The 15,399-nt window shown below is 43.6% G+C and overlaps 1 protein-coding gene across 14 annotated transcripts in view; it reads right to left on the bottom strand.

The window, feature by feature from the left end:
* LOC134351683 (ataxin-7-like protein 1) overlaps positions 1-15,399 on the bottom strand; it is a 258,916-nt gene that overhangs the window by 15,663 nt on the left and 227,854 nt on the right. For all 14 annotated transcript variants that reach the window (XM_063058175.1, XM_063058184.1, XM_063058177.1 and 11 more), the window contains 3 exons: positions 14,919-15,175; positions 787-973; positions 549-670 (listed from right to left, as the gene is read on the bottom strand). In XM_063058175.1, coding sequence (XP_062914245.1) covers positions 549-670; positions 787-973; positions 14,919-15,175 — 566 coding nt within the window. The remainder of the gene's footprint in view (positions 1-548; positions 671-786; positions 974-14,918; positions 15,176-15,399) is intronic.

Raw genomic sequence — 15,399 nt, forward strand, 5'->3', positions numbered from 1 at the left:
GCTCATAATGATGAAGAATAATGCAGGTTTAGATCTTCGTTACTCAGTCCTCTGAGATGAGGGAAGAGGCTCTCAGCTCAACTGCTTCTGGTTGCCATCAACCAGATGAGTAACGAAGTCGAGCAGCTGAACTCCAGCTCTACTGCAGCACCTCAGATCGACAGCAGTAATGCAACATTCTGCATGCTGTCATGGGCAGTAAGACTTTCTACCTCTGCTGCAAATGAAAATAACCAAGAATAGACAAGGTGCATCCCAATTCAAGGGGACTGACCTAGTGATCAGAAAACAATTTTCAGCAGACCAAAAAGTTACCTCATTACCATTATATTATTCTGCCATCCATCTCAAAAGTTTGATAACATTTACACTCCAGGCAAGCCAAAGTGGAAACACACCTGTTATATTTTGGCATTCATGCACGACAGGTTTTTAAGAGAGTGATTTACAAAATGCTCAGCAGGTGTTTATTAGGGACAGAAATATAATCTTCATGTTCAAATTCTTCTCACATTAATCTCATAGACTAAGGTGGGCACTAGACTCACTTCCACATCTGTGAATTCAGGTGCTTTTCTACCATTGAATTAAGTGCCAGTCGAAAACGGTTCCATCTTCTGTCAAAGACATAGAAACCTCTGCCCATCAGGCGACTTCCAAAAGTGCAATACTACAAAACAATGCAAAGCGATTATTTCAAACCACATATACTGAGATGAAATAAAATTCCACAAATGTCAAGTGTTGGAAGGTAACAATGAGCCATAAGTAAAATGAACAGCATACTCCTAGTGGCTTTGGGTGGTGCCCAGAATAATGACAGTCCAGTTTTTCGGTTTCCTCTGAGCCATCCACTTCTCCTTCATCACTGGACATTCGGTTTGCTAAGTCTCCGATTATGGACAATGGCAATTCCAATACTGTTGCACTGTTAGATGCCATATTATTTACACTGTTGATGGCTGAAACTCGGCTGAAAGAAACATAAATACTCAATTAATTTCAGAGCGGGTACATCGGATGTCAAATATTGAACTTTTGGGGAGGACAAAGAGCTCGACAGGAAGGAACACGGCATGAAAATTACAATAAAAACAGATAATTAAGCCCAACCCTTCCATTTCATTTTTATCACACACAAAGACGAGCAATTTCCAAGTCCTTGTTTGTTTTCAGATCCTTTTCAACAACACAACTAAATGACTCTTAGAAATCTCTGGTTCAATCACTAACTCTGGTAGTCCACATCACAATCTCATAACCCTCTGCAAAGGGCTCCTCCCTTTCTATGCCCTGAATTTCTTACACTTGTTCTCTCATTTGAAAATGTCATAGGGCAATACAGTGCAGATACAGGTCCTTCAGCCCAATGAGTTCATGCCCACCAAGCTAGTCCCAATTTCCTTCTTTTGGTCACATCCCAGCCGGCCCTCCATGTTCTTATCTAAGATACGATACTATTGTATCTACTTCAACCTCTTCTTCTGGGAGCTCATTCTATATACTCACCCTTTGCGTGGAAAAAGTTGCTCCTTCAGTTCCTTTTAAATCTTCCCACTCCCCTTATGGTAAATCTTCGTCCCTACCTTGGGTATCAAGAATAAAGTCGCCACTCATTCTCCTACATTCCAGGGAATAAAGACTCAACCTGGCCCACCCCTCCTTATAACTCAGGACTTCTCGTCCTGGCAAAAATATTCAAAAACTTTTCCTCTGTTCTTTTCCAATTTGACCATATTTTCCCTCTAACAGGGCTAACAAAGCCACACACAGTATTCCTCACAGCTATTACAACTCAAACTTAACGTCCCAACTCTTATACTCAGTGTCTGACTGATAGAGGGAGGCCAGTGTGCTAGACACTGTTTTCACCACCCTGTCTACTTGTGATACTATATTCAATGAACAGGCACGTGTACTCCTTCACCCATCTCTTTCATTACACTCCCTAGTGCGCTACCATTCATAGTATAAATCCTACACTGTGTGGTTTTCCAAAATGCAACATCTCTTACTACCTCAATTGAAGTCCATTTGCCATTCCTCAGTCCACTTCCCAAACTGATCAAGAACCTTCTTCACTATCAACAGCACTTCCTAATTTTGCATCATCCACAAACCTACCAATCAAGCCTTGTTCACTCACTTCCAAATCATTTATATAAATAATAACAAGGATCCCATCACTAACCCCTGCAGCACACCGCTAGTCACCAGCTTCCATTCCAAGAAACAATCTTTAATCATCACCCACTGCTTCCTATGACTGAACCAATTTTGAATCCAGTTGACTACAAATTTCCTGGGTTCCAGGGGACCCAACTTTCTTACTCTCATTTACCTTTCTGGTTACTTCTTCAAAAAACTCAAAAGATTTTCCAAGCATGACTTTCCATGCACAGAGCCATGCCATGTCTGATAATCAGACCCAGTATAACCAAACATTGGTAGATCCCATCCTTTAGAATACCCTTCTGATCTTCCCAACTCCAGATGTCAGGCTGACTGGCCTGTAGTTTCCTGCTTTCTCCTTGCTAATGTTCATAAACAATGAAACAACATGAGCCACCTTCCATAAGATCATAAGACACAGGAGCAAAATTTACCCATTCAGTCCATTGTGTTTGCTCCATCATTCAATAATAAATCATTTATTTTCTCTCTCAACCCAATTTTCCAGCCTTCTCCCCGTAACCCTTGACACCTTCACTAATGAAGAACCAACTTCCACTTGAAATATACCAAATGACAGCTTCCACAGCCACCTGTGGCAACAAATTCCACAGCTTTACTACTCTCTAGCAAAAGAAATTCCATCTCATCTTTGTTCTAAGTGGACATCCTTCTTTTCTTTTATTATTAATTTTTTATTGCAACACCAACAAATTAAATTCAATACAACCAATTGCCAATTACATTTTGACTATTTAACCCAGCCACCCCCCAACCTTCATCACCACCCCCCCACCCCTCTCTCCCCCCCATCCCTCTCCCCTCCACCAACCAACTGAATAGTAGTACATACACAAAGCATTCCTATTTTAACAAAAGATCTTTTAAGTTAGATATCAAATTTGTCCACATTAAGATTGTGTTTGGTCGTGCATCATTTTCTCTTGCTGATGAAAGTTCCAGGCAAGAAATGTCCAAAAAGCTCTGAAGCCAGTGAGTATTTGAAATATCATGGAGAGGTTTCCAACGCTGGCCTACAATCTTCTTAGCTGCAGTCTAGCCTTCCAGCCAGATTTTGCATGTTTTTCCGTAAGGGAAAGGTGGGAGTCATCATTTAGAAGATGTACAGCGGGGCCCATTGGTAATTGTGCCCCTGTAAGTTCTGTAAGAGTACTGATAACCTTCCCCCACAAACCAAAAACCCCTGGACATTCACATACAACATGTATAAACAGCCAAAGGTTCAGTGGGGACAAAATGAGCAATGTGGGTCAGGAACCAGTCCCATTTGATGTCTAATTCTCGGTGTTAAATATGCTCTATGACAAAATTTCAAGTGCATATACCGATGATTTGGGTTTTTCGAAGCACTGGCAGCATTATCCCAAATCGCATCCCAGTCCAAGTCTTGTCCTAATTCAGATACGTCTCTATCCCAGGCTTTCCTTCCCGATGTGGACATATAATTCTGGGAGTTTAATTTATCATAGATATATGACACTATCTGTCCTGGAGCACTCTGTATCCAACTTAAAATGGGATGGTCCTTTAAATCTGACCCCCAAGGAAAGCCGTAGGCTTTACAAGCTGATCTAACTCGAAAATAGAAGAAAAGAGAGGGTTTATCAATATTATATTGACATCCTTCTTTTCTGAGGCTCTGCTCTCTGGTTCAAGAGTCCCCCACTGAAGGAAACATCATCCCCACATCCACTCTAGCTAGGCCTTTCAATATTCGGTAGATTTCAATGAGATCTCCCCTTCATTCTTCTGATCTGTAGAAAGTATAGGCCCAGAGACATCAAATGCGGCTCATCCATTAACCTTTTCATTCCTGGGAGCATTCTTGAAAATTTCCTTTGGATTTCTCCAATGCCAGCACATTTTATCTTGGATATGGGGTCCAAAACTGCTCACAATATTTCAAATGTAGTCTGACCAATGCCTTGTAAAGACTCAGCATTACATTCTTGTGTTTTATATTCTAGTCCTCTTAACCTGTTCTTTAACAGATTTGACATTGTGGCCCCTGCCCATCCCCCACGAGTCATCTGTTGTCGGCCCCCAACCAACACATATTCCACTCTCCCCTCCTACCCGTCCTCACAGTCCCTCACCCTGCTCTCATTACTATACCCCTTCCCCACACGAAACCACCACGGTGGGCTTCACAGCTGAACAGCTGAGAAGACAGCTGAAACGTCTCAACTCAAGCAAGGCTGCAGGACCGGATGGTGTCAGTACCAGGGTGCGCAAAGCCTGTGCCCCTCAGCTATATGTTCGCCATGTCTTCAACCTGAGTCTGAGGCTCCGGAGGGTTCCTGTGCTGTGGAAGACGTCCTGCCTCATCCTTGTGCCGAAGACGCCGCGCCCCAGCGGCCTCAATGACTACAGACTGGTGGCATTGACCTCGCACATCATGAAGACCCTGGAGAGACTTGTTCTGGAGCTGCTCTGGCCTATGGTCAGGCCACACTTAGATCCCCTCCAGTTCGCCTACCAGCCCCGACTAGGAGTTGAGGATGCCATCGTCTACCTGCTGAACCATGTCTACGCCCACCTGGACAAGCCAGCGAGCACTGTGAGGGTCATGTTTTTTGACTTCTCCAGTGCGTTCAACACCATCCGCCCTGCTCTGCTGGGTGAGAAGCTGACAGCAATGCAGGTGGATGCTTCCCTGGTATCATGGATTCTTGACTACCTGACTGGCAGACCACAGTACGTGTGCTTGCAACACTGTGTGTCCGACAGAGTGATCAGCAGCACTGGGGCTCCACAGGGGACTGTCTTGTCTCCCTTTCTCTTCACCATTTACACCTCGGACTTCAACTACTGCACAGAGTCTTGTCACCTTCAGAAGTTTTCTGATGACGTTGCCATAGTTGGATGCACCAGCAAGGGAGATGAGGCTGAGTGCAGGGCTACGGTAGGAAACTTTGTCACATGGTGTGAGCAGAATTATCTGCAGCTTAATGTGAAAAAGACTAAGGAGCTGGTGGTAGACCTGAGGAAAGCTAAGGTACCGGTGACCCCTGTTTCCATCCAGGGGGTCAGTGTGGACATGGTGGAGGATTACAAATACCTGGGGATACGAATTGACAATAAACTGGACTGGTCAAAGAACACTGAGGCTGTCGACAAGAAGGGTCAGAGCCATCTCTATTTCCTGAGGAGACTGAGGTCCTTTAACATCTGCCGGACGATGCTGAGGATGTTCTACGAGTCTGTGGTGGCCAGTGCTATCATGTTTGCTGTTGTGTGCTGGGGCAGCAGACTGAGGGTGGCAGACACCAACAGAATCAACAAACTCATTCATAAGGCCAGTGATGTTGTGGGGATGGAACTGGACTCTCTGACGGTGGTGTCTGAAAAGAGGATGCTGTCCAAGTTGCATGCCATCTTGGACAATGTCTCCCATCCACTACATAATGGACTGGTTGGACACAGGAGTACATTCAGCCAGAGACTCATTCCACCGGGATGCACCACAGAGCGTCATAGGAAGTCATTCCTGCCTGTGGCCATCAAACTCTACAACTCCTCCCTTGGAGGGTCAGACACCCTGAGCCAATAAGCTGGTCCTGGACTTATTTCCTGGCATAATTTACATATTACTATTTAACTATTTATGGTTTTATTACTATTTATTATTTATGGCGCAACTGTAACAAAAACCAATTTCCCCCGGGATCAATAAAGTATGACTATGACTCTTGAAATGAATGCTCACATTGCATTTGCCTTCCTTACTACTGACTCAACCTTTAGAGAGTCTTGTGCTAGGTCTCCCAAGTCCCTTTGCACCTGTGAATTCTGAATTCACTAAATTTATAAAATAATCTATGCCTTTATTCCTTCACCCAAAATGCTTTCTCATACACTTCCCTGCACTGTATCCCATCTTTGTCCATTCTCTCCTCTAAGTCCTTCTGCAGATTCCCAGTTTTGTCAACACTACCCGGGCCTCCACCTATTTTTGTATCATCCGTCCTCATTGTTCTCATCTTCAGCAACTTCACCTGTGGCTAACAATGAAGAAATTATCTCTGCAATTTCTTCTCAAGCCTTGTACAACGTCCAGGCATGCAGGTGGTAGTCCTGAGTATTTATCCACTTTAATTGCTGTAAGGCTGCAAATACCTCCTCCCTGGTAATAACAAATGATTTCCGAAACATCATCACTTTTTTCATTTATCTCTTGAACAACAATTAGTAACCAAGATATATTCGTGAAAAGTCTCACCCTTTGTGGCTTGAGACATAGGCAGCTCTGCTGAGTGCTAAGAGTACTCTTTCCCAAGTCAGTACAGTCGAGACTCTTCGGTAGGACTGGTCTCAGCCCCAAATATCTCAACTGTACTCTTTTCCATAGATGCTACCTGGCCTGCTGAGCTCCTCCAGCATTTTGTGTGCATTACCCTCCTTTTGTCTTTCTGCTTTTGCTCTTAAGAGCATTCTTAATCTCTTTATGGTTAAGGGATTCACTAATCTCTCACCTCTGAACCCTAATGTATCCTTCCTTCTTTTTCTTGAATAAAGCCTCACTATCTCTTATCAGCCAGGGTTCCCTAATACTGCCAGGTTTACCCTTCACCCTAACAGAAACATAAGGCCGTTAGACATAGAAGCAGAATTAGGCCATTCGGCCCATCGAGTCTGCTCTGCCATTTATTATGGCTGATTCATTATCTCTCTTAACTCCATAACCTTTGAAGGCTTGACTAATCAAGAACCTATCTACTTCTGCTTTAAATATACCCAGTGAATTGGCCTCCACAGCTGTCTGTGGCAATGAATTCCAGATTTATGCTGCTCCTGAACTTTTGATATCACACTGTTTAAAGCCTCCCACTTGCTATTCATTCCTTTTCCTTCAAACAAGTTCAATCAACCTCTGCTAGATTTTGTCTAATTCCTCAAAATTAGCCCTGTTTTTCCAGAAAGTACTAAGGTCAAGTTTTGCTTTCAGTTTCTATCTGTTCAGTTCCATGACATATTTTAACATATTAACGCATATAAAATGTTGAAGGAACTCAACAGGTCAGAAGGCATCTATGGAAATGAATAAACAGTCGACGTTTCAGGCCGAGACCCTTCATTAGGAAGGAAAGGAAAGGGAAAGACGCCAGAATAAGAAGGTGCTGGGAGGAGGGAAAGGAGGACAATCCTGAAGGTGATAGGTGAAGGCTGGTGGAGGGGGAGAGGTGGTAAGTAAGAAGCTGTGGTGTGATAAGTGGAAAGGGCAAAGGCCTGGAGAAGAAATCTGATAGAGGAAAGTGGATCAAGGGAGAAAGGGAAGGAAGAGGGACACCAGAGGGAGTTGATAGGCAGGTAAGAAGAGATAAGAGGTCACAATGGGGAAATGAAGAAGGAAGCATGAGGGGAAAAATTACCGGAAGTTGAAGAAATCGAGGTTCATGTCATCAGGTTGGAGGCTACCTAGATGGAATATGAGGTGCTGCTCCTGCACCCTGAGAGTGGCCTCATCGTGGCAAAACAGGAGACCATGGACTGACATGACTATATGGGAATGGGAATAGAAATTTAAATGGCTGGCACTGGGAAGTACTGCTTTTTGCAGAAGGAGCTAAGGTGCTTGACAAACCAGTCCCCAATCTACATTGGGAACACTGGATACAGTAGACAACTCCAACAGATTTACAGGTGAACTGTTGCCTCACCTGGAAGGACAGTTTGGGGCTCTGAATGGAACTGAGGGAGGGGGTAACTGGGCAGGTGCAGCTGGGACAAGTGCTAGGAAGGAGATTAATGGGGAGGAATGAATGGACAAGGGAATCACAGACAGAGTGATTCTTGCGGAAAGCAGAGAATGGGGGGGAGATGGGAGGAAGAAAGCAAAGTTGTGTTTGGTGGTAGGGTATGGTTGTACATGGTGGAGGTTGCACAGAATGATGTGTTGGATGCAGAGGCTCAGGGGGTGGTGGGTGAGGACAAGAGGAACTCCATCTCTATTGAGACGGCAGGAAGAGATGGTGTCCAGGAGATGCAGGTCAGGGCATAATCAATGCTGGAGAAAGGAAACCTCATTCTTTGAAGGAGAACATCTTTGATGTCCTGGAAAAGAAAGTGTCATCCTGGGAACAGATGCAACAGGGTCAAAGTAACTGCAAAAAGGGAATAGTATTTTTACAGGAAACAGGATAGAAAGGGGTACAGTCGAGATAGCCCTGGAAACAGTGGATTTATTATAGATATCAACAGATTATTTGTCGCCAGTGAAGGAGTCAGGGAGATTAAGAAAGGGAGAGAGGTGTCAGAAATGGACCAAGTGAATCTAAGTGCAGTGTGGAAGATGGAGACAAAGTTGATGAACTTGACAAGCTTGGCATGGGTGCATGAAGCAGCACCTTCAATGCAACGCATCAAAGAATTCGGAAGCATTACCAGAGAAGGCTTGGAACATGGACAGTTCTACCTAGCTAAGGAAAAGGCAGGAATAGCTGGGACCCATGCAGGCGCTCTTGGTTACACACTGAGCTTGTAGAAAATGGTAGGAAGCTGAAAAAGAAATTGTTGAGGGTGAAGACCAGTTTTTCTAGATGGAGGAGAGTGGTGGTATAAAGGAACTGGTTGGGTCTTTTGTCAAGAAAGAAGCAGACAGCTTTGTAGCCTTCTTGATGGGGTAATAGACATATATAGGGACTGAACATCCAAGGTGAAAATGAGGCGATCAGAGCCAGGGAATTGAAAGTTGTTAAGGAGTTTGAGAGCATGTGATGTGTCATGAATGTAGGTGAGAAGGGACTGAAGGTATGCAGACTCAAGTCCAGTGGGGCAGGAGCAGGCAGAAACAATTAAGTTTGTGAAACTTGGGTAGAAGGTAGAAATGTGCAGAGTAAGAGAACTATGAGATTGGTGGCTGTGGAAGGGAGACCTTCAAAGTCGATGAGGTTGGTAATAGTGTCAGAGACAATACTCTGATAGTCCTGAGAGGGGTCATTTTTTAAGGGGTAAGTAAGAGGAGGTGTCTGAGAGTTGCCGCCTGGCCTCAGCAAGGTAAAGATCAGTCCATCACATTACAACAGCAACCCCTTTGTCTGCGGGTTTGATGGTGAGGTTGGGTTTGGTGCAGAGAGAATGGAGGGCACTGTGTTCAGAGGGGATAAGGTTCGAAGAGGAGAGAGAAATGCCGGTCAAGCCATTTGATGTCTGGTAGAGAACCAGTGCAGTGTCTCCAAGAAGAGGAGGGTGGTTGGATATGGGAGAAAGGGTTATCACTGGAGGGTGGGGAAGTCTTGGCAAAGAAGTAGACTCAGAGACAGAGGCAACGGAAGAGTTTGGTGTCGTGATGGGTGTGGAACTCACTGAGGTGCAGGCAAAGGGGAACAAAGTTAAGGCCTTTGCTGGGGACAAAACATTCCGCCTCAGAGAGGGGAAGGTTGGAGAGATTGATGAATATACGGCAGGGACTAGAGCTCAGATCAGAGGTGGGAAGAGAAATGGTGGCGTCAGAGAAAAGGGAAGGATTGGATGTTCAGGGAAGATGTTTTGAGACAAAGATGGAGGCTCTGAGAACCCAAAAGATGATGGAGGAGCCTGACAGACCCGAGGTTGGGAAGTAGTGGTGAAGGAAGTGGAGCCCAAGGCCCCAGTGGCAGTGGGAACAATCTTAGCTTGGAAATGGGGACGGCTAGGGTTGGGGCTGGAGGCCGCGTAATTCGCAGTCTGGTGAAACCCAGGGCGGTTGGAACCGGAGTTGGAGACAGTGGGATCTACAGCCTAGAGGTGTCCAATTGAATCAAGGGCCAAGCGAAAGACAGAAAAATCTTTAGTCTGGAGGTTCCCAGGACCATTGGAACCAGATTTGGAGACAGCAGAATCCATGGTCTAGAGTCATCTGATCGAGTTGATGTCTGAGCAGGAGGCGGTAAGGGGCTGCAGTTTTAAAATGGGTGATATTCTGATCCTTCCTCAATGCGAGGAAGGTGAGGAACCAGCAGCTGAAGGCATGGATCCGGCAGAGGATGAAATGTTGGAGAAGTCCATGGCAGGCAGTGGAAAGAGAGGCCCAGAGCTCTGGCAGAGACTGAGACAGGGCCTACAGGTATCTCTGCATAGTGGAGAGGGTGGCGCATAGAGTACGGAGGGAGAAGCAATCATTCAAATGCAGATATCTGGGATCCAGGGTTGGTCCACACTGAGAAGCCTGAAAACAAAGCTGGAAGTTATATGGAACAAGACGGAGGTGAAGACAAGTTCCCAGGAAGGACACGTGGCTGTGATAGCGAGTCTGGGTGAGCACATGGCCGAAGAGTCTGACAGCAGCAGAGATCACAGAGAGGGAGCCGTGAGAGAGAGTTTCACTGAACTCCCTTCAAAGAGAAGAGTTAAGTTTCTTCAGGGTAGGTGATTCTACACATTAAATCAACCCAATCCTTTCCTCAAACAAAATTAGCTCCAGGTCTTCAATCCTTCACCATATCTGCACTTTCTCATATCTCTGAGCACACCAGTGAATCGGTGCTGGTGCTCTCTATTTCCTTGTTTGCCAGCTGGAATGTTGAGTCCCAAACAGCACAGAATATTCTAAAATGTTGTCTTAAACTTCTAAGACTAATTTTATATGCTGATTTTCCTGTAATTTGTTCAGTAGATATTCAGCCATTAAGTATACGTATTCAGTGTAAACTATCACAATACTTCACAAGGGAGATCACCTGAACAATATAAATATTGAATTATTGAAGTGGCAGAAAATTTGAAATAGGAAAGTACACGAAATACTCAGCAGGTCAGACAGCAGTGTGGAATGAGAGATAAGTTTCCATTTATCTTATAAAGTTTATACCCTGCTAGTGCTATTTTCCCTCGTGTGAACCACAAGGCAAAGTGCCAAGAGGCGGTTTGACCCTAAGCTGATAATGTATGTTCAAATTTTAATTTTATCCTCAGCCCAAGTCTGTACTAGAATACTTCAAAGAGAGTTCTTTTGTTTTGGGGGAGGGGGGAGGAGAGATTTAAATGGTCAATGATGCTCTCTTTTGAGAGACTATAATGATTAAGACAAAAACAAGCAGCATGGCTGTCCTACAGACAGATAAGGTGAGCATAAGCAGGCTGAGAGAAGTCATTTCAATGAAGTAAGAGGGGGAGGGCAGTCACACAAGAGGGGGTTCAGGCCTTTCTCAGCTCTGCCTGTTACTTGGGCAAGGCCATCCAAACCACCATCAGCTGGATCTTCTGCCAATTTCATGGACGTTATGTTGCATCTCCATCCCTTCCCACCCTGGGCTCAGCTGTTGTCTGTATAGTGCAGGAGACAGCAAACAACAGTATGGGAGGCAAAACAGATTGCAGATGCTGTAAACCTGGATCAACAAACAACTGAGCCAAGGAACTCAATGGGTCAAACAGCATCTACGGAGGGAAATGGACAGTCATTTTGGGTCGAAGCTCCTCATCTGGACTTGACTACTGATATCCCACCATAGATGCTACCTGACCCACTGAGCAGCTTCTTTGGGTTGACTGAAAAGTATGAGATAATTTGCTGAGTCCTGGGTGTGTCTCCAGAGTGCTGTAGCTGGCAGAATTTGATGCCATTTTTCATTTGACCCCAGCTGGCCCTTTGGCTTTTACTGAACGGCAGAGTCGGGACAGAAGCCAGCACCCAAATGTTGAGCTCTGGGTCTTGAATTCTGCCAACACTAGGAGAAAGCCTGGAATGTCTTCTGCAGAAGAATAATTAGTGCAGGAAGCAGCAGTGAGCAGCAAACTGTGAGGTACATCACAGGACAGTTGCGGCTACCTGTGAAGATGTGGAGGATAAAAGTTTTGGGTGATAGGGAATTTGACTTTCATCAGCAGAGTTGTTGCTTGTACCAAATTACAATGAAAAGCTTGACCTGCATACTGTTCATACAAATTAAATCGTTACACAGTGCATTACTGTAGAACAAGATAACAGAATGCAGAATAAAGTGCAAAAGCTACAGAGAAGTTGCAGTACAGCTAGACAGTAAGGTGCAAGGTCACAGCGAGGTAGAGGGTGATGTCAACAGTCCACCTTATCATGCTAGGGAACTATTCAGTAGTCTTAAAAGAGTAGGGTAGAAGCTGTCCTTAGGCCTGGTAGTGTGTGCTTTCAGGCTTTTATATCTTCTGCCTGAAGAGAGAATGACTGGGGAAGGGGGAGAAGAGAGAATATCTCAGAATGTTGGGAGCAGTTGAACCTACCTTTGGGAAAGATTATAGATCTTTCTCCCAGCTAACTTCATCAACAACCTCTAAAAGCATTACTCATCAGAGAAGCCAAGCAGGTGGATCTCACCAGACAGTGGATAGTGCCTGCACTCCTTCCTTTGGACTTCTGCTACCTCTAACATCTGACGCACAACATCAGCTCACGTGGTATACCAGTGAGTCTTCCAGGGAAGCAACACTGGTAAGAGAAAAATAGCGGTAACCCTCACTCAAAATCGCAGTCAATGTGAACACGGTTCAGAATCAAGATCCTGTTCTGCAGTGGAGCTTATGAGTATGCACACAATGTAAGAGCAGCTCTTCAAAATCAAGCTGCTGCTAAGAAATACATGTTGTGATTGAGCAACAATATGGAAGAACATGACATGTTCTAGTAATGCTTTAAATTTCTGACAAATGCTTCCTGAGGAAAATTGGTGTTTGCAAGCATCATATTGGAGTAACGTTGGTTGACTGGATAGAATGATGTGATACAGATGAGAAAATTGCATTATTAACTCTATTTCTCCCAAGAATTCATCTTCCAGGGGACATTGCTGTAAAAGCCAGGTTGATGCTGAAAAAAATGTCAGCATCTTTATCAGCCAGTTACTTAAGGTTGATTTGCATTAAAAATTTCCAAGATTATTTTTATGATGAACATCCTTTTACAAGACATCTTTTTGGAACAGAGATTAGGAGGAATTTCTTTAGCTAGAGGATGGTGAATCTATGGAATTCATTGCCACAGACAGCTGAGGAGGACAAATCATTGGGTATATATTAGCAGAGGTTGATAGGCTCTGGATTAGTAAGGGCATCAAAGAGTACGGGCAGAAGCCAGGAGAATGGAGTTGAGAGGGAAAGTAAAAATAAAAATAAATTTGTAAAATAAAAATCAGTCATGATGGAATGGCAGAGCAGATTCAATAGGCCAAATGGCCTAATCTTGCCCCATTATAATTTAAACAAACCATCTACTGTTTTTGTTTTCTAAACACTAAATCGTATTGTAATTTATAAAAATGTCCCCAAATTAGATACCCATTTCAATTTATTACTACAATGGTGCAACTTGCAAAATTCTCCCAGCATTGCTCATCAGGATTCTGAGCAGTAAAGCAGTCATACAGTGAGCTCTTATACAATAAGGATGAATTCATGACCTACCTGTCATGACCCGTGCACCTTCATTTTCTATCTGAACTTCATTTTCCCTGTAACTGTAACACTATATTCTCTACTGCTATTACTTTTATTAAATATTCATGTTTGGAATAATCTTTTTGGATTACATGCAATTGTTCTCACTGTATCTCAGGACATGTGCCAAGAATAAATCAATTCCCAAGATTCCCATTTTTAGTATATGGTGATATAATGTGCAGGCTGAAGTTTTCATTGTTTGCTATGTTTTTTTTAATCAAAAACTAAGTATTTTGAATGATGTGGTTGGTGCATGTAAGACAGGGCGGCATTTGCGGAAAGAGAAACAGAATTAACTTCCCAGGTCAAAGGCTTTACATCAAAACTGAAGAGAAAAGGAAATGTTAGGCTTCAAGTGCTGAGAGAGTGGAGAAGGGGTGAATAGGACTTAAGGACTATTTCTGATAGGAAAAGGTCTGGTCTGCCATGGAGATAGGTTGCAGAGCTCATCATGGGTTAATGAGGGTTGATAGAGAGAGAAATGAACAAAGGCTATGAAAAACGAGCAGCAAAAGAGTGAGATGACAAAGGAACAGAAAAGGTATGAAATGCAGAGCTATGGGTTCATGCCCAGCACGTCTAGTTGAACTAATGGAGAGAGAGAAAAAAAACAGGTGTATGTCAGAGATGGATTATTTGCAGCAGAACTGGACAGATCTGATGCAGACAGAGAAAGCAAGTTAACTGAAGCTGCTACCTACTCGGATGGAAATTGAGGTTCAATTCTCAGCTTACATTACATTTATCAAGGAAAAAGCACAAGAAACTCAGACACCTTGCTATGAGATAGATATGTAGATGGTTACATGTCTACTGTAAAATAAGCCAGATGGACCAGGGAAATGAAAAGAAGCAGCTGTTGTCTGCCATGTTATCTCATCCCAATCTGACCTATCTTCCCTGTGACCTTCTGCACTGATATGACAAGACTTAGTGTCAGCTTGAGGACCTATCTTCGTCGAATACACAAAAACCACAATTGTACATGGAAGATAAGCTATGGTTCAGGAGTTGAAGTACATGGTTCCAGGCTAGAATAATGCTGCATCAGCTCCAGTATAATAGCTGGTGCTGACAGAGTTCAAAACTCAAATGTAACAAACCGAAATTGCTTTATCCATTTGGCAGCCTAAGTTTACTTATGTTGTACTCAGGCCAACAGACTCGTGCTGATGGATGAACAGGCCCTACAATTTCCTTGGCAATTCTGAACGCTGCTTTAAGCAGTAGGAACATATTCATGATACAGCTCGAAATCACTTGATAAAGTTCTTAAGTTAATTTTCAGAACAGTGTTGACAAATACATACAAAAGAAAAATCAACAGTGCAACTCACCTAGCAAGAGCAGTGTTCAATGATCTAGATTTTGCTGGCGATGCAAGTTTAGTCTCTAAACCAGAGTTTGTTAAAGATCCTGTAACCTGCTCTTGTGTAGGCATTGATTGGCTCTGAAGAATGTCCTTTGACATCTGAGGGTGCTCCTTATCTTTCACAGTTTCTTTCTCCCTCGAGCGAGCTTTGTGTTCAGCAAGAAGAATGTCAAATTGTTTCCTTCGACCCGGCACTGCTCTCCGATGGTTAAGTGAATGGGTCTGTAGAGAGGCCGGAAGAAAAATTAAGGAACGAACACAAAATACCAAATCTGGGATGAAATGATGCTTGCAATCATAAGGCAATTAAAAAAATTACACAAGTTATAAATAGTAAGTCTTACTGCATTGCTGACATGACTAAAAGTATGACAAATAATTTAGATGTGAGGTAGCTGCCTTTTTATTATGTATTTAAATACTATACTATTACATATGTACAATGA

This window comes from Mobula hypostoma, chromosome 9 (genome assembly GCF_963921235.1).
Source record: "Mobula hypostoma chromosome 9, sMobHyp1.1, whole genome shotgun sequence".
In the NCBI taxonomy this organism is placed as follows: domain Eukaryota; kingdom Metazoa; phylum Chordata; class Chondrichthyes; order Myliobatiformes; family Myliobatidae; genus Mobula; species Mobula hypostoma.